Source organism: Numida meleagris, chromosome 8, assembly GCF_002078875.1.
Source record: "Numida meleagris isolate 19003 breed g44 Domestic line chromosome 8, NumMel1.0, whole genome shotgun sequence".
NCBI lineage: Eukaryota > Metazoa > Chordata > Aves > Galliformes > Numididae > Numida > Numida meleagris.
Window position 1 is genome coordinate 12,496,221 of NC_034416.1, and position 22,291 is coordinate 12,518,511.

The following is a 22,291-nucleotide window of genomic DNA, read 5'->3' on the forward strand; positions in this document are numbered from 1 at the left end:
CATGCTGTCCTTTGGCTGCTGGGGGAGCCTTGGGGTGGCTCATCCCAGGAGTGGCTCCTGAGCCCTTCTGGCTCTGGTGGCCCTTCCCTCTCCAGGTGACAATTGTTCCCCCTTATATTTGTTAAGACAGATCAATATATGAGCTTTAAAAGGAAAATCCAGACAACCTCACACAGCTTGTGGTATCTTGTTGTACCACAGACAGAAAGACTGATTTTAGCACACCATTTCTTCCTCTGAATTGCATTCACGCACACTGCAGGACAGGGAACCCAACAGTAAAGCAAAAGACCTGGATTCAATTTTCTCGTGAAAGCCTGGGCTTCCCTTCAAGAACATCCCTACAACCCAGAGGAGCAGGAAGCAATCCTCTTTCCTGCCTGTATTTATGAAATGAGTTATTATCCAGAGTCTGATCTCCTGTTCTTGAGCCATTTCCAGGTGCCATGTTCAGCCACAACGCCGAACACTTCTGCAGCTAGTGATGGTCCCTGTACTGACCACACAGCCCTGCTGTTCCAGCCCAGCTGTGGAGCCAAGACCATCCCGAGATCGTTTCTGTGAGGCTGTAGTGAATGCTGTGGCACCTTTGATCTCCATCTCGAGTATCTTCCCAGAGCAAACCCATCCTTCCATTCATCCACAGGTAGCAGCTGTGGGTAACATACATCTCAGCTTGTTTGTTGACTGCTGCCAGCAAAAAGACAGAAGCATTGCTATAGGAGGATTCCATATGGCATGAAACCTGTCTGTGTCCTTAAATGCAGGGATGGAGACACTCTCGAGCAGAGCTGGAGGGGGAAAACATCAACGTGTGGCAGAAAGCAATGGGTTCGGTGAGACCTCAAGTCTCAGCTGGTGTCCCAGGGCTTGGGATGGTGATTTTTGACCAGCAGCTCATGGAGAAGTTTGGGAAGAAGGGACTGAGGTTGTTCAGGAGTAGCATATAGGGAGTGCAAAATGAAAGGGTAGCAGAGGATTCCAGACAAGAAACGTCTGCCTTGATAGCGGGGAACAGAGGCTGTGGTTAAGCAGGCTGGGGGAGGAGGGAGAGCGCAGATGTTCCTTTCTTTTGGAAGGAACCAGCAAGATGCTTTGTAGAGACAGAAGCACAGAAGGAGGGGAGTGTTTCAGATATAGTTTTTTAGGTGGTAAGAGATAAAAATTGAGAGAGTATTGGATGAAATGGGAAAAATAAGGATTTTGCAGCTTGACAGATAATGAAACCAAAAGAGAAGAGGAATAAGCTGACCTCCCCAGTTACTTCCTCACACCCAGGATGCAAGGAACATAGGGCTGTAATGACTGTTAAGGTCTGGGAGACATGGTGAAGAATGCCACCAAACACTGCTAGAATACTTTTCTTGCATTGTGAGGATTTAGGCATTTTCCCTTTTTAAAATTTCCTCCAAACATTCTGAGTCTCATCTCCTTCTCTCACATCTGCAAGAGTTTATATCTTCCAAAACCTTGTAGACAGCTACTAACTACATCTTCCCTCGCATCATTTACTATGTAACTTCAGCTAGGAACAGTAAAATGACAAAACCCCAAAGAAACAAAAAGGCAAAGAAGCAACATGGACGTTTCACTGCATTTGGCAGTAAATCACAGTGACTCTTGTAGTTCAGAGTGCTATCACTGCTGTGCATTTAAATTACATGCGCTTTCGAGGCATGCAATAAAATAAATGTCACAGCAGATAATTCAGGCCTAGGTGCATTTGGAGCTTTGGAGCATCCCAAACCATCAGCAGTGCAGGAAAGCACTGTTTCTTCCCCACAGCAAGGTGATCCCAACACTGGTGGGAGCAAGCTGCTCCACGGCCACCAATGCTCCTGCAGAAGCAGAAGACCAGCTGCTTGCTGGTATCAAACCTCTTGGAGCTCTGTATCTCTGGAATCGCCTTTTCCCCCCAATTAGGAGAAATTTATCAGGGAATTCAAAAGCTATGGAAATGACCCAAAAGGCAGGCTGACGATGCAAATTGCTGAAGCTCTCTTTCCTTAGGAAATCAGCCTAAAACACTAATGACTGGAGAAACGGCTTCACAGCCCATTATTTGGTGGCCATTTACATTTCAAGGTCTCTGTCTCCAGTGAGAGAGCATGTGTGAATCCTTCCTTTCTCATAATTAAAGCTTATGAGCTGGAGACTCATTTTTAAAGTGCCTTGTTCTATTGATCTGTAATGCCACTTTAGAGGTGAAAACTAATTATATTAGATTTTAATCAACTCAGATTTGGTCATGGATAATGCTTTCAGCTGGAGGAATCAAGTTAACTGTCTCTTGCATTTTCCTATTTACATTTTAACTGCATTGTGCAAGAATAATGTCGCATTTTCATTCTGGAGGAATTAGTCACTTACTGTATGTAGAAATCTTCAGCATGGAGTAATCTCACACATATTCAGCCAAGCAGGTAAGCACATACTGAAGTCTACAATTAAAATCCTTAATTAAATCCCTAAATTAAGCACATACTTAAATGCTTTGCTAAAGAGGGATATAATCTCTAACATGCTTAAGATAAAGTACGTGTTTAAGTGTTTTATTGAACCAGTGCAACACAAAGTACATTTGTGAAGCAATGCTGCTATAGGTGTCACCCCACTGAAACACCTGCAATTTGTCTGTGAAAGCCTGCGTGCATTTATCAACACCAACTCCACGTGGCCCGTGCTGGCTGTTCCCACCTGCAGTTTGGGACCTGTAAAAGCCTGTGTAGCTGTGGCTGGGTTGGAGGAAGCTTGGGGTCTGGCTGGTAGTCCCTGCAGAGCCAGAACCTGTCTCTGCATGGCTGCCAGCATCCCTCCTTGCCTCCAGGAGGCTGACACGAAGCAAATCTTATCTCTTGCAATTGCCACAGCACACGTGACTTCTCTGCCAGATCCCAGTGCTGCTCAGTGTGCAGAGGGAAGCATATTCCTGCTTCCTAGTTTATCAGTGCAGCATGCTGGTAAACACTCTGTTTTTTATCATGTGTTCGTGGTATAAGCATTAGGTTTTGGAGGCGGGACTGCTGGAAACAAGCTGCAAAAGCCTGTCTGGGTACAGCTGTGTGTGAAGCTGGGCTTTAAAAATACGCTTTGCCCCTCAGATGCTCAATGGGTTTACAAGATCATTCCTTCTGCTTGCATTGCAACTACTTTGGTGGACTAATAACGTCACCATCACCCCAAGTCTCACAAAACAGTCCATGAAAGCACAGCAGAGGAACTTTTAAAACAACATACCGACTTTGAGGAGTACCCTAAGCATCGTCAGCTTCAGCTTCAAACATCAGTGAGAGGTAGTGAGGTTCCCACAGGTGCTGCCCTCCATACACAGGAGGAACTGCAGCTGTGAGAAAGGCCAAGAAATTGGATGTTTCAGAAATGCAATTCCATTGGGACTTAGGGGTCAGAAACTGAAAGAACTTTAGTACTGGGGCTGGAGGAAGCACTAGGGAAGACAGAGTAATGCTTTTAATTCCAGTGAGTGGTTTGATTTGGCTGTGTGGCATTTTGTGGGTGTTTGCTGTGCTTGGCAGCATCTCAGCACATCCCATCCTGTGACTTCCCCTTGTGGGATGGCCTCTCCATGCCCACAGTGAGTGCCCAAGTCCAGCAGCCACATGGGCGCTGCTGGCCATAAATCACAGCAAATCTAAAACTCTGGGTCACTTTCACTTAATGCTGCTCAGCATTTGGAAAGCATTTGCGTTCTCTCTCTTGCACCTTGATGTCATTAACACTGACAGGCACATTGTTGCATGCACCATGTTCTGATTTCCGTGCAGGACTTGCACACGTCCTGGAACTATCTCCAGGGTGGTAGCACCTGTCCCTCGCAGGCCAGGAGCCCCACCACCTTGCACTTATCAGAGAACGGAGACCAGCCAGCAGTCCTGACTCACCACTCTGCATCCCAGCGTTGGTATCACACAACATGGGAAACACCAAAATCTTACGCCGTCCCTTCGGGCTGTGCTTCAGAGGCAGTGCTTGTCTGTGCCTGTCCATGAATCCAGGCAGATGTCTTCTTGTAGAGATGCCAGGTCTGACTTCTGGGGGGAGCTTCTCACCCCCTCATCGACGGATCCAGGAGCCCCATGAGTGCCCACTGCCCATGGCACTGTACCCGGCTTTCTTCTGGCAGAAACAGACACTTCTTAATGGCAATTAAAAAAAATGTTTTCCAGGAGACAATTAAGACCAGCCAGCCTGTGCTGCAGGGAACCTCTGTGCCCTGGCAGAGCTGCCCTGGGAGGCAGATCCCTACCGCTTCCAGCTCCTGCCCGTTTCCATTTTCAGTGCAAAAAGCCTCAGGTGAAGAAGTAAAAGCCATCCGAGCATTATTTCTGCTTCTTCCCATCCTCTATTGCACCCCTACTTCCAATGTGATTCATAGCAATTAACGTAAGCCCAGTCAAACTGAAGGGCTGCAACCACATGTGTCTGCGAGCGGCAGCAGGACAGTTACTCATTTATTTCTGAGGGCAGCAGTTTGTTTAAAGAAACAATTTCTAATATTCAATAAATGGCAGTTTTAATTTCTTCTTCATACATGATCTTAAAATGAGATTTTAAATTTTTTTATTTATTCCATAAACAATATAACAAAACTCAGCAAGTTAACAATATGACATTTTCACCATACAGAGTCAGTCACAAATATTTAAAACCTTTGCAACAAGAACAACAAAACCAAAAATATTACAAGAATAATTTACAAGAGGATCTATAAAACAGCAAAGCGCTCACAAATTTTCCAGTTTCCTTTACACAATATCACTACACTCTTTCACAACATTTCTTTTTATTACAAAATTTCCAACAAAAGTTTAATTTTTTTCTTTGTATTTTGGTTTTTAAAACCAGAAACTTTTAAGTATACATCCTTTTATTAACACCCGAAGGTGCAAAAAAAGGGAAACCTCACACATACAAACACTTCACAGCACTTTTCTAAGAAAAATATACACTTACAAAATATTTTACAAATTGGCACACTTAAAAATATACAAGATTTTGTAGGCGTCTTAGAGTGATCCTTAAGAATTATACTTCAATTGACTCTACAGAATATTTATAAAGCTTATTCTAAAAGAAAAAAGGCAAATAATTTCCAAACATGTTAAAATTGCAGTGTAAAATGTTAAACAGAAATGGATATGTTACATTCATAAAAAGGGCCATTTAATATTTCTTAAATGCTCAAGGGGGATAAAAGTTTTCTTTAGCACCATAAAACAGTAGCAACTTACTCGCGAGGTGCCTCTAGTTCTATGGAAGTTAACTCAAGGAGCAGTACATTCAAATCTCTGTAGGCAGCAGTCAGAACAGCCGCAGCCGGCGCTGTGGGACGTGAAACAGAGCATCTCCTTCAATTCCTACCCTGCTTCCCACGGGGAGTAAAAGACAAAAGGAGTTTAACCAGAATCTTTTTTTTTTTTTTTCCTTTTTCTATTTTATTTTAAAGTCTTCCCTTTGTGCTTTTGAAACATACGTTTTTTTTTCTTTTTTTTTTCCTATCTATCGAAGGGTAGCGGTGAATACAAATTTTATTTCTTGTTTCCTTTTGCACCAAGTGTTCAAAGGCTCAGTAAACGTGTCTGGCAACCCAAGTATCCTGCGGGATGGAGGACATCCTCCTTTTCTAGATCCAAATTCCCTTAGATGGCTCTTACTCCACTGTCATTAGTGTCACTTGTTTACCTGAGAAACAGATTTGAAAAGCCTTGCTTCTACCACAGACATTGTACTTTGTTTATTCTATATATTTTTTTTTGCATTATTTTACACGCTGAAGAGATAAAGAGGCACATTCTCAAATAGATGTCAGCGCCTTGAACCACGCAACTGCCACCGGACTCCGGGAGCTGCACAGGCAAAGTCCAACACACCGAGTTGAGAAAGTAAGACCAAGGGCCTGATCCTGCACCGACTGAAGTCCATACACCTGATCCTCTCCTCACATACACTGACTTCAATGGAGTTTTCTCTTGGCTCACGCCAGAGCAGACTGTGGTCCAGGAAAGCACTTGGGTGAGCGGTGGCCACTTGCTGCAGGAGCTTCTGCCCAAGTGCTTTGCTAGACTGGGACCTCGCAGAAGGAATAATAGGGTCCAACGGGCATGGGATTGAAACTCTTAGAATGTCATGATTTTGGTTCCTGGCTCATTTGAGCTGTAATGCCAAAAAAATAACAGCAGTCTTGATTTTTTTTAAAAAAAAACAGCTGCACAGCAACTGCTGCACAAGTGACTGAACTTGGCTTTCCTCTCCATGCAGAGCTGGGCTCGGCAGGACAGAACCGTGTGGCATGGCTCACCTCCCTCCACCAGATACCTTGCTAAATCTAGTCTGTAATTCACAACTCTCCATTTTTCAAGAAAACCTCTTATGCTTAGAAATTAAAAACAAAAAGCGAGATGTAAACCTGTTTTTTTTTTTTTTAATGATTATTTCAATCCCCATTGTTGACATTTTTCTATTTACAAAACCTCTATATGCAAGTACCTCCAGCAAAACTGCCTATTAAGGGTGAGCTGGCTGCTGTCAGCTTGCTGTAGGGTTTCTCGTGGAAGGACATTGTCCTTGCAGTGTATTTCCCAAAGGAGAATGGCTGCTTTCCCTGTCCTCGAGGAAATGCATGCTCTATTGATGTTCGTGTTAAACTGTTCCAGTTTGGTCTGATCTCAGCCCATTTTTACAGTCGTTTTTTGTAAGCATCCACTTTCTTTCTAATGTTGCTGCTGATTATAGTTTGCTCAACTGCCGCGGTCCCGCACGGCACAGTTCAAGAGCAAAGCATTACACATCAGGGTCCCTCCACACAATGCCCCTACAGCAAGAGTGGAACAAGATCAAGTAGAACAGACATCCTAAGGGATGATGCAGAATAAACATCTTTATGTAGCTTGAAGTAATCACCCTGAACAGCCAGGAGCCTGACAAAAGATGGCTGGAAGTGCACGGAGATCAGAGAAGATGACAAATTTTGGATGGGAAAGCCAAAGTGAGCATGGGGAGCCTGAAGGGTGCATGGAAAGAGGGTGGAGGACAGATGGAACAAATATCCCATGGCTGCAAGCAGCACGTGGAGAAATGAAAATTCAACAATCCTGACAAGGGCAAATCGAAAAAACTGAAGTTTTATGACAAGGGCAGAGGTGGAAGTGATTTAAATCTTGAGGTAGTGATAGGCAGGTGGAGATCAAAACCAAAAGGGAGAAAGACAAATGTTTGGCTTGCACGGGTAAAACTTTCAGACACAGAGAAGGGCTCGAGGGCTCATGGTGTTCTGTGAGGGACCAGGGGTCTTGAAAATTTCCAGTCAGACATTTTGCTGGGGATGTGGAATGGCAACCAAAGATGGCAGAGAAATTAGAGTAAAAGAAGTGAAGGGAGAGCAGCGAGGATAGGCAGCAGGCATCTGTAACCAACAGTGTCCTAGAATGTATGGCAGCTGTGTTATTCCTTGGTATTCCATATTTTGGAGCACCTCTCTTAAGAATAAATGCTGAGAGAGCTGGGCTTGTTCACTTTGGGCAAAAGAAGGCTCCAGGGAGACCTCACTGTGGCCTTTTCTTACTTAAACAGAGCTTATGATCAGGAGGGAGAACAACTTTTTACACTCTGTGTAAAAGGACAAGGGGGAATGGTTTAAACTAAAAGAGGGGAAATTTAGATTAGATGTTAGAAGAAAATTCTTTACTTGGAGGGTGGTGATGCCCTGGCACTGCTGCCCAGAGAGCTGTGGATGCCCCATCCCTGGAGGTGCCCAAGGCCAAGCTGGATGGGGCCCAGGGCAGCCTGATCTGGTGGGGGGTAGCCAGCCCACAGCAGGGGGCTGTAGCTGGACGGGCTTTGAGGTCCCTTCCAACCGAAGCCATTCTGTGATTCTGTGATATACAATAAAATAGCTGATATGTCTTATGACTTATAGTCATGCCCTATTGCACATTCCTCAAATGCAATAAATATTGCTGCCTGTTCCAGTACAACTTCCTTTGTTATGGGTCACACAGCTAAAACGTTCATCATGAAGAACACAGTGTGGGCCAGTGGAAATGTGCTTTCAGAGGATGGTTCTGGGTCAAAAAGAAAGGACATGCCACACCCTAACTCCAGGCCTGACCTGTCTCCACAGGAGCAGTGGCTGCAGTATACCAAAGAATGGAGCCAGGAGCCCTTCATCCTTCAGCGTGCAGGATGAACGTGTTCAGGGCCTGGATCTTGGGTGACTGTATGGATAGAAAAGACAGCTACAGGGGGATGCAGGAGAAAGCACCATGGCACAGGTAAGCCAAACACCCAGGGCTGAAGCCCTGGCACAGTGCTTGTCTCCAAGATCCTGACCATCTTCCAAACCCCAGGGGTGGGGTGGGATCAACACTCGTTCCTGCCTGCACCAGCTGTTTTTTCATTAAACAAAATGTAATGCGATTTCTGTGCTGTGCTCTCCTGTTGGAACTGCTATACCTCAAGATCTGAGAATCTGCAACTGCTGGAAACACTTTGATGCCAGTCTGACACTTTGCAACTCCAAGTGTTCAATGAGAAACAGTCCACGTTTTTGCTAAATCAACTCAAATCTTGTGTTCAGCCACTCCTGATGCTTTGGCCTTCAGCATGGGCTTGTACAGAGAACCAAGCCTAGTCCTGTGTGCAACACCACCTCTACGCTCGTGAGCATGAGAGTGAACTGCCCGGCTGTATTAAGGCTCCACTTCCTCACCCCTTTCTATTGCATAAGTGTGTCTGAGCCTCACACCCCTCTGCTTCCAGCAGCTCCCAGCTAGCAGGTCTCTTGCATATCAAGGTTTCATAAGAAATCAGCAGCAAAATGCACAGGCTCTCAGTTGCAGAAGGAAAAGAGATGATTTGTTTGTTTGCTTGTTTTTGTTATCTTCTTGGAGGGCGAGGGTGCAGTATGTAGGGTTACAAATAAGGCCTTTCAATAATACATTTAGCATTCAATTCTTAACGCTGTCTAATAAAGTCCAGTCATGTATGATCCGGCCCTGATCAGTGAGATCACCAATAGTTCTGATTTCTTCCCTACGTTATGAACTGAATCAAAGGAAAGGCTCAGAGCTGTGTTTAAACTAATGATTCTGATTTCAAAATTTCAAACTATACTGGCATTGCAAGGTTAGACATTTAGGAAACACCAAAGATATGAAATGAGAGCGCTCTTGACAGGCTCCGCATCAAAAATATTTAAGAAACTACTCAAAGTAAAAGTAAATAGCAATAAATGTATGAAACATATTAGTTCCGTTTTTATAATTATTTTAGAATTTATCCCAGGTTATTATAAAATATATAAAACTGAGATACAAAGAATTAGCAATGTAACTTTGCATTTCAAATGCTCTTCAGCTACAGGTTTTGCTTTAAGAAAACAGACACTTGAAAAGCAGCTGTTTCGTAGTCTCTAGATGCAGACACTCGAGTTCCTGTCAAACTTACCTGGAGTGGTGTTCCGAACTCCTTCACCATTTCAACTCTCTCCTATAATGAAACTCAACATTTCACCATTATGTTTTTCTGCTCATGGTTTTAAAGAGAGGACATTACAATTTCCCAGCATCGGTTTCAAAGTTCCTTTTTTCTTTTTTTTTTTTGTTTTTCTTTTTCCTTTTTTTTTTTTCTTTATGAGCTTTAAACCACAGGGTGAATCCATGAGATGAGGTAAGTAAATTTGGCACACTTTTAGTCATGTCCATAAAACTTTTGGTAAGTTGTATAAGTGAACAATATTGTTTTCATTGTGAGTTACAGGTGCTTTCAAAGGGGGTGGTTAGTACTTAATAACTGGAATGTATCTAGTAAAATCAAAAGGCATAGCTGCAGAAAACACTCACAACCCAATGTTGATAGAGAAGTAAAAATATATACAATACAGTCACTTGTTCATAGTTTGGCACAATTTTTTGTTGTTGTGGGTAATAGTGCATAAACTACTGTACAACAGTATGACTTTTAAAACAGTCTTTCACAGAGAATACCAGGTTAGGTTCGCTTTCAAATAATAAATTCCCACAATTTCAAACTCTTCGTTTCAGCACTTACATTTCAACATACCACAAGGCATATTTTGAAAGGAACGAACGAAAAAAAACGAACAAAAAAAAGAAACATCAAACGTCTTTTTTCTAGAAAAGGGAGTCTCTTCTTCAAATACAGGAAAAACCAAAAATGTTGTTTCTGCTTTAAGAAGAATGGAGTCTGATTCCCTGCAGAAAAACCAAACATTTTATGCCATCTTAGTTAGCTTGTGTGGAGTCACCACGACAGGATCAAATGTGCTAAACTCTGACACAGGAGATGAAGCTTTATGATGCAGGTTAGGAGATAAACAGCAGAGGGGGCTAGAAAGCACTCAAAATTGCCACATGAAGCTCAATTATGAATGAGTTTTCATTTTCAAACTAAAGAGCCTTTAGTTTAGAGATCTTGGCTTTTGGATGCATAACCTCTTTTTTTTTGTGTTTTGTTTTTTACAAAATGTTCAAAAAAAAGTCTTTCCTTTTCAAAATCATTAAAAAGATCGTGTAATCTTTTTTTTCCCCCAATAAATAAGTAATTAAAAACTGAAGAAGCCAAACAGCAGAAAAGAGTAGCCTTGTTAGTGTTTTTTTTTTTATAACCCCAGCCAAGCCAGAAAATTGGTCATTCTTTTAGGTAGCTTGCAAGTAATAAGTATTTTCATGCATTTAAAAAAAAGAAAAAAAGAAAAAAAAAAGAAAAAAAAAGAAAAAAAAGAAAACAAAAACTGTAAAAGGGGAATGTCTTTTTCATGCAACTTTTGCTTTCAGGAAGGAAAAAATGAGGAACAGCGGGCTTAGCAGGTAGTAGGAAAGTTAAAGGGGCATTCCAGCCAGTTTGGTGCAGCATTACCTCAGTTTCTCAAAAGAAGCTGTCACAGGTGGGTCCTTATGGGTCTGTTCACGGTCTGTTCGCTTTATCTTACAGTTCTCATCCCTCAGTGATTTAGAACTTGATTTATGACGGTACAGTTTTTTATGGGTAGGTCCGTTATTGCCTAAAGTGCTCAGGTTACTATAGTTTTTATCAAAAAAGGGAGAGTGAATGTCTGTATTGTACCCAGCTGAACAGTTGGGGCGACCGGGGTCGCAGGTGGCTGCTTTGCTGTTTTTACTCGAGCCCTTGTTGTTCGACTTGTGGTTCTTTGCCATTCCCGGCGAGCTGCTGTTCGCCTTCTTCTTAGACTCTTGGGGTGTCCCTGCTAAAATTTTAAGGGTTTTCAGTTTCAGGCTGTTCGACTCGGGTGATCGGAATATGTCTGGCACGCTGTTGTGGTTGACGGGTCCCCACAGGGGCTCGATGGAGGCCATCATGAACCTCTGGACGTCTGCCATTCCCGAGGCAATGTTGGACAGGATGTTGGAGGGCTCCTCGAACTCCCTCTGGTCATCATCCAGCAGGCCTGTGGTGCTCCCGAGGCTTGTTTCTGACCAGGTTGTGCCACTGTCCTTCCCCAGTGCCCATTCTCCAGCCAGGCCGTTGTGCTTGCCCAGCTTGCCAGCGGCTGGGCCGCTGTGCTGAACGCCCTCAGCCAGCCCCTTGGGTGCCGAGGCTGGGTTGGCCAGCTGGCTGACAGCCCTGCTGCCACCCACTTGGGCCTTCTCGCTGCTGAGGCTTGCCGCGTTCTTCCCCTTCCTGGTGGATTTGGGTGCCTGCCTGGAGTTCTTCCCTTGCGGTTTATCGGTGCCTTTGTTGGTTTTGGGAGATTTTTTCCTAGTGGTTTTCTGGGAAGAGCTTTGGTTTGTACCCGCATTCTTGCTGGATGAACTTTTCCTCTTAGATTTCGACACTTTGCTATTGGTGCTAATTTGACCAGATGGCTCATTAAATGTTGACAAGCATGGTCTTTTTTCAAGAAGGCTGACAGAATCTTCATCGTTGAACATATGGAACTGAAACTGGTGATTATTTAAAGTAAACCCATTATCTGCCTGCTCCTCGGTCTGCAGGACCCCGCAGTTCCACTTGACCTTCTCGGAGCTGCTCAGAGCAGCCTGGGCGCTCTCCGGGAAGCCCTTCAGGGTGCCCAAGGGCTTGGTGTCAGAGCCAGCTATCTGCGGGGAAAGGTTGGGAGTGTCTGGAGGGGACATCTCCGAGAGCGATGACTGGCGGAACTTATCGGGTGTGAAGTTAGAAATATCTAAAAGGTCCGTGGACTCCTTCAAAGGGGTTATTTCATCTATGCTTTGCTGGATCACTAGCTTGGGACTGCAGTGGGCCAAGAAATCGTCATTAATATCATCGTCGCCATCCTTTTCGCAGGACTTTAAAGAGCTGTAATTGCTAGAACTAACTGACAATGAACCCACTGAATCAAAGCTAATGAGTCTGCCATCATCTGTACTTAGTGTACCTCGCTGGAAATGAAAGCGCCCCTCTCCATTATTAAAATGACACGACTGATAAGAATCATCAGGCTGCACTTGCTGGCTATCCGGCATGTAATTTTTTTGGTAGAGCAACTTGCTGCTATTCAGATTGACTTGAGGGTAGCCAGAGGCCGGGAGGCCATCGGTGCCCGCTGCACCACCAAACTCGCCTGTCAGCGCTGCAGTATCCCGCAGCTCGCCAGCGAATTCCTGCCGGTTGCCGCCAGCAGCCTTGCTGGCCGGCCACACGCTGCCGAAGGTGCTCTGCTCCATCTCCAAGTGGCCAGGAGACTGCTGCAGCTCGGACTCGGACGGCGGGGACAGCACACAGCTCTGCGATGGTTGCAGGGTGGTGAATGGTTTGTCTGCTGGGATGATGCTGGGGAGCGGGTGCTGCTGCTCGGAAGGATGCTGTGCGAAGTACGAGATGCCGGTGCTGCTCGACAAATCCGAAGCATCTAACAGTGTCTGCAGATACCCTCCGGGGATCAGGGGTACATTGGTGGTGATATTAGCAGATGGCAGAGGCTTGTCTGAAGAGGAGGTGGATGGTAGGAAAGGAGAATTTTTAGCAATCTTATCCTCATGGCACTCTGGGAGATGGGAGCTGTCTGAAGCACAAGGTACGTTTTCATCCTTCAGATGCGCCGCAGAGTCCTGGTTTCCCAGAGCCGGGCAACCCTCCGCCACGCTGGCAGCAGCTTTGATTTTCTTGCATTTCAACCTGGCTTCACTTTTGAATTTGATCCGGCGGAGCACTTTCCTCTCCGTCCCCTTGTATTCTCGTTCCTGCGATTTGCATTTCACAGCAGCGATGTCCGTGATGTCATTTACGTGTAATCCGTTCGCACAGCTGGGGGTGGCAATGGCTAACGCCTGCAGCCCTTTCAGGCCTGCATCCTCCTTACTGCTGCAAGGCTGCTTGTGATCAGAGGAGCAAGAGCCCAGCTTGTTCACTGACTGCTCAATGGCTTTAATTCTTTGAATCCTGTGCCTGTTTGCTAGCTTGCATTTTCGCTTCCGTGGGTGAGGGAGGAACGAAGCATCTGAGCCGTTAAGATAGAAATTCTGCTTGTGGTAGAGAGACGATCTGAGCAAATCCAGCCGGCTCTGCTGCCTCTCCTGCCAGAAGCCCTTCAATGGGGCCAGCTTTTCATATTTGCTGAGCAGCTCCTCGTTCAGGATAACAGTTGTCTCGTTGGCATCCACTTTGCTGAGCTTCACCAGCATATGCTTCTCCCCTTTAAACCTGTTAATGATGATGTACTTGATGATAACGGGGGGCTCCTTGCGAGAGACTTTTCGCCGTTTCTTAGGGCACCACTCGTCGTCATCCTCCTCCTTGGGCCCATCCGGCAGCCACTCCTTCTTGTCCAGGATCTTCTCGTTTTCGATGGAGTCCACATCGTACAGGTAGTCGTCACTGTATCGCACTTTCCTCTTCGCCCGTAGCCCATAGTTCTGCTGGATGAAGGAGCTGGAGTGGTCCCGGGACAGGTACCGGCTGCAGTCCTTTATATCCCGCAGCACATCATAGGAGGACTCTGTGCACGTGCTGTCGTCGCTGAACTCCCCAGAGTCTTCCGTGGAGTTCACGGAGTCCAAGAAGTGGCTCCTTTTGGGGCCCACATACTGCACCACCTCCGTGCTGTTGCAAGATTTATTTAAGGCAGCTTTCTCCTCCTCCTCACCATCTTCTTCCTCGCCATCCTCCTCCTCCTCCCCCCAGATGATGCCTTCCTCAGACTTGAATTGAGAAGGGTCGGTGGCACCACCGGGCCCCCTTTTCAGGGTGCTCCTGCTGTCCCTTTTGGTGCAGTTGCCGAAGACACTGGGGAAGAAGTTGAACTGGGCGTCCTCTTGTAGGGCAGTGGTCTTCTCCCGCACGTTGTCCTGGAACGACTCGTATCTGATCTTTAAGGAGCAGACATCGCTTCCCAAGGTCGAATCATCATCATCAAACATGTAATTATCCACATCTTCCTCAGAAAACAGATTTACAGAAAGCTCATTTTTGGAGCATAGGTCAAGCAGCTCAATTTTACTTTCACTAATGAAAGATTCAAAATAGCCCCATTCCTGGTTGGGATTTGTTAGTAAGGGTTCCTCACCATTGCATTTGTCTAATAGTAATCCCTCGTAATAATTTTTCTGAGTGGGGTCCTCTGAATCACTGTCAGATTTTTCTGCATCTCTTTTGTCCGCTGCCCTCGATTTATGCATAGGGAAGCTTAAAAGCTGGTCTGAAAGCAGTTGATCCCCATATCTCATGGTTTCTCCTGTGCTCATGCAGTGAATCCCTATATCAGAGACCGAACAGGTGTCATAATCCCTATTTATATCCCCCACTTTCAAGCTTATTCCCGGCTCCGCATCAATGCCGTCCTTTGATTCAATGAAGCAGCCCAGGCAGGTCCTGCTCGGCTGCATCAGGCAGTCTCCGGTCAGGGCGGACATGCCTCCAGGCTCCATCATGCTGAAGGGAGCCTTCTCGCAGTCGCCCGGCAGAGACCAGGAGCTCATGCCCTTCGTCACACAGGACGTGAGGGAGATGGCGTGGGCCGAGGAGTCGTCCGACGCGTGCTCGGGGACATCGGTGAGCCGCAGCGGGGATGGCGGGCTCAACGAGCAGGGCTTCTTTGCAGGCAGGGGTGGCAGCACACGGTGGCACGCCTGGGTTTCCTTTGGGGCTGCTGTCAGGGCCGGGAAGGCGTCGGTGGAGTCGGCAGCGCTGTATGGCCTCTCCTCGCCGTCCGAGGTTCGTGGCTCTGGAGCAGTGGGAGGAGAGGGAGGGAGGGAGAAAGAGGAGAGTTTACATCTCGCAGCCCTGTCACCCTGCTCCCCCTCTCCCCGAGTTCAGGGGTGACTCTTCCCCACTGTAGGGTGGCAGGCTCCTCCCCACAAGATCGCACTCTCAGAGCTAATTAATTTCATGATGTACGAAAACCAAAGAGGTAAACGCTCTGCCCCCCACAGCCAGCTGGAAGAGGTACAAGATTATGTTTAAAAAACCAAAACCATCCGCTCTTTCTTCCTAATATACATACCGTTACCTGGATACTGCCTTTCAAATCTGACAAGGTTATTAAAAAACAAAACAACTCTAATAAAAATGTTCCCATTAACATTTACAAAATTAATAGAAAAATAAGATTCTTAAAGAAACAAAACATCCTCCCAGCAGTGCCTGCAGCTGAAACGCACCTGAACTGCTGCAGGGTCAGAGTTAGGGCTGATTTAAATCCGGCATCCTTCCTGCCACTGTCCGTGCCCAGGGAAAGCAGGCGGCGGGGTAGAGTTTAAAGCAATTATTAGAAATACTGTTGTTTTTGCAATTCTTTCCATTTTACCTAATCTTTAAAATCTCTTTTGCATTACGTAAGGATTTTTTCCCTTAACTTAAGGATTTTTATTTCCTTTGCCTTATAATAGTCTTTTATGGCAAAGTAAAATTATTTATCTAGCTTCTGGCTCAGCAGATGGTATGACCCTTGAAATGGAAATGTCTTTTCATCCATGAACATGCTCTGATATCTCCATATTAAAAAAATACACAAATGTGTGATTCATAATAACCAGAGACCTCTGCTACCCTCAAGATGACTCCCAACGCTCACATCCCAGCACGCCTTACCTGTCCAGCCATTTCATGGAAAGCTGCAGGTTGGTGGGGCGAGGCCCCACTCTCTGTGAGCAGAGGAGCACTGAAAAGCACGCAGAGGGGCACGGCCTGGCCCCACCAGGAAGATGGGGTAGCAGCCTCTCCAGCACAGCCAGGAGTGGGATGCTCACACATAGCTGGCAAACATGGCAAGGAGCACCCCACTGCATAGTATGGAGCTGCTCTGCTGCACATGTGTTGCACAAAATCCCACCAATCCGACCCCAAAAGCTGCCACTAGTTCTGGGCTCCTGGTAGTCTCAGGAATGGAGCCATCGTTTAAGACTTAAGTCAGGACAAGGAAGCTACAGAATAGGCTTGAGCAACTTCACAAACTCTAAACAAACCGAATCAGAAATGCAATGCAATGCCTGTATGCATCCTCAGCAGACAGACTTGCTGGGGATTGGTGCTGTTTCCCTCCCTCAGAAAGGGTTAAAAAGCAAAATAAAGCTCATTCCGGGTTCCTCCCACTATTTTTAGATGAGAAATGCAGAGGTGGTACCTTTTTCCTTAAGCAGCAAAACAAATTAACCAATGCACTTTCACCTTAGAAGTAAAAGAAAATAAGAATCAGCTTGGAGCTGGCAGGAAGCATGGAAAATTTGAGGATAAAAGAAGACTATGAATGCTGCAGCACTTGAAGAAAGGGGGAGGTGGAGAGCTGAAATTCAGTTTCAAATGCTGCATTCAATACACAGAGATGCTATAACATAAAATATACTGTCTCTAGGTGTGTTTTTTTTAAGGTTTATACTTGTAGAAGTGAACTTAACTCCTGTGAAATACAAATGCCAAAACTTGATTTTGTAGAGTTTTTATTGTCCTAAAATCAGGCATGCATTCAATTGAAACTCCAGAGTAAATAACGCTCCAAGAGGACTACCATCAAAAAAGAAAAAAAAAACAAAACACTGGAACACCAAAAAACCTTTTCAGGTTTAACTCAGCAACTGCCCAAAAGCAAACAGGCAGCCTTTGCAGAAGAACACTGGCCATCCCACTATGAATCAGCTCCAAAAGGAGGCCCATCCCTGAGTGTGCATGCCCCGTGGGCTGCTCTGGATTAAGCTTGGCCAGTGCAATGAGCACCGACTTACAGTGAGGGTGAGATGATTCAAGAAGCACCAGCAACACCCCTATGTCATCAACAGGGAGGTGGTGGCATCGGAGCTACTTAGCGGCTCACTGCTTGGGATTCAGCAGCAACTCCTACACGACAATGTTTAATTAAGACCTGTTTAACTGGATTTCATAGAAGTGGTGTCAGGAAAATCAGAAATCACCTCAGTCTTTACTGAGGAGGTACTGTCTACCAGATGAGATGAGCGGAGCGCGGCTAGAAAACCTCCTTGTAGTTCTTGCAGCTGCCACAAGCTGTGGCCTTACCTCCTGCCTGCATGTGTGCATCCCCAGATGTGATGGGCTGGCAAAGACAGAGACCTTCAGAATTGCATTGTACAGGAAAGCACCGGCATATGCTTCACCTGCCACCAGCACATGTTGTGGGGTCCTCGGGGCACCCACATATCTGGAGTTGCTCCAGGTTTTCATTGATGAATGAGAACAACATTTGCCTCTGTGCATTCTCACTAGAGTAAACCTCACGTTGGCAACACAGAAGGATTTGAACACACACAGCACTGGAGAACAAAGTACTAGATACCTTCCAGGGACCAATTTACACACACTGCAAGATTTGTAGGTCAATACAAATTCTGAAAAGCCTTGAAATTAACCATAAAAACACAAAGAACTGAAAATATTGAGCTCTGCTTCAACGCCAGACTGCCGCTGCACTTACTGTGGCTAGTGACGGGAAGGCCAAATAAATGACACAGGAAAATGCTCAGAGGAATTTTTATTTCAATCAGGTTTTCAGGCAACAGAGCGCTGCTACTCCTACCTACCTAATGCTTTCAAAAGCAAGTAAGGAATAGATTACACCAACACAAGTCAGATACTTGGGGCAGGCCGCTAGAAGAGGCTGCTCGCTCCCAGTGGTGTTGCAGAGGTTCCCAGTTTGGTGACCGTGACCAGCAGCACGCACTCCTGCACACAAGTGTTCCAGGCCAGGCTGGCCAGCAATGGGCTGCAGAACAGAGGTGGCACTGAGCTCCCAGGTCTGACCTTCTCTGCCGGTCAGAGCTAACCCAGCTCAGTTACTTCTGCCCAAGATCCAACTTGCCCTAAATTTGCAGGGACTGAAAATCCTCTACCAAATCTGCCTGAGAGTGGCTTATGTGATTGTGAAGAGGGGGAAAGATTCCCAGCAGAGGGGATACATAATCCCATGCGACTTTTTTTCCCTAGGAAACCAAACTAAAATCTATAATTCAAACTGCGTGTGCACAAAAACATTTCCGACCATGCATATGCATGGGCAAAAGCAGTACTTGTTAAGACCTAAAAAGCTGTAGATCCATAGCTGGAGTGCAGAAAATACCCACTTACTCTACTGCTCTGCATCGTAGAGATACCTGCAAACCACTAAAATTAAATACACGAAAGGCATTAGAAAAATAAGTTGGCTTGCGAGTTGTCACTGCTCCCTCACGTACTGTAGTTAAGTTCCTTACCATTTTCTTTCACCCCATTAATCAGGATAGTTTCTTGGTCTTCTGAGGCACAATCCTGCTCTTGTTGGTCATCCATCAATTTAACCTCTTTCTGTTCATTCCATGCCCCACTGCATCTGGCCAACCTGCACATTTCCAGAAACATAACCACAGTCAGTACAATTCCCAAAATCAGCTCAAGGAACCGTGAATAAAAAATAACAACAATAAAAATAAACACACGACATTACATGCTGCCCTTGCCCTGCTTAAGAGGACAAATGCTATTTTTTTAGGCTATCGTATTTTCACTTTTCCACTCCAAAAGCCAAGTCCAACATATTTCAGCAGGGTTAAAATGATATATATCCCCATTTCCTTCCCCAAAGTCCTGCTTTAGAAGGTGGAGTGGTGCTCTGCACTTCCACAGTGCCTTTCACATCACCTGAGATTGCTTCGCTAAAGCAGGTAAGCGTTACTATCCCCATCTGGCAGATGGGTTAGCAGACATGCAAAGAGTAGGGGACTCGCCCCAGGTCTGACAACAGCAAGCAATTCTGTGGCAGAGTTGGAAGAAAAAGTCAGATGTGTCAACTGCTAACAGCTCGCACAAGCTGCCAGATAGTGCCCTCCTCCTCCAGGCACTGCCAGGCACGAGAAACTTCACCTTAAGGAGCTTTCTTGAATAAGTATCTCCAGCCTCGTTTTTCACTGAAAACACTTCTTCACCACCAGAACTCCTTCAGAGAGCTGCTCCCGTTCCCGTGCCACCTGCCAGTGCTCACAGTCCACACCACGTTCAACTTCATCTTGGCCCCATTTGCATCCGCCGTTTCTCGGAGGCACCAAACCCAGGATGAGGGTCAGGGTTAGGTTCTCTCCATTCCTCTGCTGAAGATGTGCCGTGTCGAAATCGCCGCCCGTGCCAGGAGAGGGACGCGGTGCAGCAGAGAGACATGGCTGAGTCCTGGCACAGGCAGCAGGGAACAACCTGATGAGCAGGACCACACCTCTTCAACCCGAAATTAAAGACAGAATCTGCTCATAACTTCTGGCAACCTGAACTCAACTTTCGCCCCCTCTCACAACAGGTAACAGATGGAAGCACTGTTTTTTTTTTGTTTTTAAATCAGCGTTTGTCAGTGCCTCATCTTCCCACAGTACTCACTGCCCTGGGTTCAGCAGCCAAACTTCATTCATATTCAGATTTGCAGTGGAGCCCTCTTAATTAATGTGAAATCTTTACAACCGTCTTAGTAAGCGAAACCTTCACCGAACTTAAAGATGTTGTGACACCAAGAGTAAGATAAGAATAACAAGCATCAGTAACCCAATTCCTCTGCATATTTAGAAGAATATTTAACTAACCCTCAGAGTTTTACTTTGATGCAAATCCATATTTCAAAGCTCACGACAAGTCGCTGGTTCCAGTAAGCCTCCTCTCCCTCGCCTGCAGCCCGGGCTCCCACCAAGGCTGACAAAAGGCAGCTGAGCTCAGCTGAGGAGCTCCAAGCCTCACACCAGGCACCGGTTGGAGTACTTGAAGAAGATTAACTTTTAAACATGAAAGCTGCTCAGCGTTTTCCAGGACCGGTCTGTAACATCATGCCTCCTTAGTAACATTGGCCTATTGAATCGGAGGCTGAAGCGCTACGTGGGCCAGCGGGGCTTCTGAGAGTGGCTGCTAGTGGCATGAAGCTTTGGGAGAAGGAAAAGCTGAGTTAAATAAAGAAATCCAATAGGCTGTAATTGGCTCGATGGGTTTTGTACACCTTCACAGCTTGCGAGGCGCGAGACCTTCCATGTGAATTGACTGTAGGTGGATCAGGCTGGAGTCCGGAGTATTTGGCTACGCATGCTCACAGATCTCAACCTGCTGCTCACGGTTCACTTCAAAGCACTCCAAGTGCATTTGTGGATGATCAGACTGGCATCTTCACAACACAAACAGATCAGCATTCCTGTCTACTCTGATCTCTGCTGTTATTCTGAAGCACAGAGGTAGTGCTCCAGGAGAGTCCCATCCTCCTTCCCCGTGGAGCAGGAGGCTGTGCCAGCAGGCACTGCTCTGCCTGCAGTTCCCCTGCCCGTCCCCAGCCGCAGGGATGGCTGCGCCCTGGCACGCCAGTAATTCCTGATGGTCACCAGCAGATGCAAAGTGAAATGGAGAGGCTGTGCTGCAGCACTTCACTTGTCACACTCTGTACCTAAGGGACTTCTGGGTTCAGAGATAACATCCACACTTTAATTTTTTCATTTCCCAAATTATTTTCTACCTTACTGACATCGCTGGCCTCCCCTGCACCTTGTGGTAATGCACCTGGTACTTTCTGTGCTGTGTAAAATGGACTGGCTTTTGCTCAGTTTCAGCCTGCTGTCCTCCAAAGGATGGGCACTGTTTTCTCATTTTACAGCACCAGCAGAAATATGGCCTCAGTCCTAGACAGGACTCGGAGTATGACCGTTATACAAATATTTAATAATAACAACATTCATTAGGAGAGTCACGGCAATATTTCATGTTATCCAAATACTCATCGTAGATGAGGATACCACCAACCCTTTTCTCACTGTTCAATGTTTAACCTATGGGAACCAGGCTGAAGGACAAGAGATGATCCAGAACTTGCTGCAGAAAGATGAATTTTGCACATCAAGCCTCTGCCTAGCAGCAAAACAAGCTGAGGCCTATGGCCACATCTTCCATCTACCCACATCACTCAGAAGCACGAGCACCATCTCTGCATGGGTTTGCTTACCTGATTTTTTGCCAGGGTTTATCTGTTTATAGCAATTTGGTGTAAAATGCCACAGGTGGCCTGTTTTCAACTGGTAACATAATCATATTAAAATAAGAGCTTGCGATGAATAAAACATAATACAAAAGCAGAAACAATGATTCTCCAATAATGTGGATTTGTCACTTGCAGTGCACAAAACATCTCGAGAGAGAAAACAGTAACGCGGACATAAAACACCAGCAAGCTTACAAAGAAGGATCCCAAGCATTCTTAGGAAGGCATTGTCCTCTTGCCACTGGGACTTCTTGAAGGAAACAGGAGCAAGGTCTTACGTGTGTGTCTGTGGATGTGTCCCTGCCTGCTGGCTTCTTGCTGCTGGGGTGCGACTGGGTTTTGTGCTGCCCTGGGGCTGCCTGCCAGCTGTGCGTGTCGGAAGCGGGATCTGCAAGCGAGATGTGAGGGCAGCTTCGCTTTCTGCCCCTCATTACTTCTCACTGATGCATCACAGGCAAACCTCACGGAGACAGCAGAACTCACTGGGCAGAAGCCAAGCTACCAGCAAGCAGGCAGTTGGGTGGTCAGAGGCAGAAAAAGACAGTCTATAGGAGGGGAACCCGGGTAATTTTCATCTCCTTTTGTTATTTTTCGGGATGCGACTGCACAAGAAGGAGGGAAACGCAGAAGGGAAGTTTCTGGTGGATGTGATCCAAAGACTGGAGAAGACAAAGAGGACGATGAAATGCAAGACTGAAGGGCTGTGCCTGCAGACAACTGCTTGTCTTGACTGAAGTACCTTGAGTGTGGAGCCGAGCTCTAGAAATGAGCTGGAAAGAACTGAAATGAATTCAGACAGGGGATCTTCAGATACGGCTGAAGAGAGATGAAGTGCAAACGAAACAGACAATTTGAGGTTTGCAGAGA

The 22,291-nt window shown here is 45.9% G+C and overlaps 1 protein-coding gene across 2 annotated transcripts in view; it reads right to left on the reverse strand.

Moving 5' to 3' along the window:
* NEXMIF (neurite extension and migration factor) overlaps positions 4,515-22,291 on the reverse strand; it is a 44,393-nt gene continuing 26,616 nt past the window's right edge. The window contains exons 2-5 of one of the 2 annotated variants that reach the window (XR_002441474.1): positions 18,651-18,775; positions 10,894-15,178; positions 9,463-10,229; positions 4,515-5,380 (exon numbers count right to left, since the gene is read on the reverse strand). Coding sequence is in view for 1 of the 2 variants with exons in the window: in XM_021405836.1 (XP_021261511.1) it covers positions 10,055-10,229; positions 10,894-15,178; positions 18,651-18,726 (4,536 nt within the window). In the remaining variant the exon portion in view is untranslated. Of the gene's footprint in view, positions 5,381-7,996; positions 10,230-10,893; positions 15,179-18,650; positions 18,776-22,291 lie in introns of those variants that run through there. The other variant, XM_021405836.1, reaches the window with a different exon arrangement.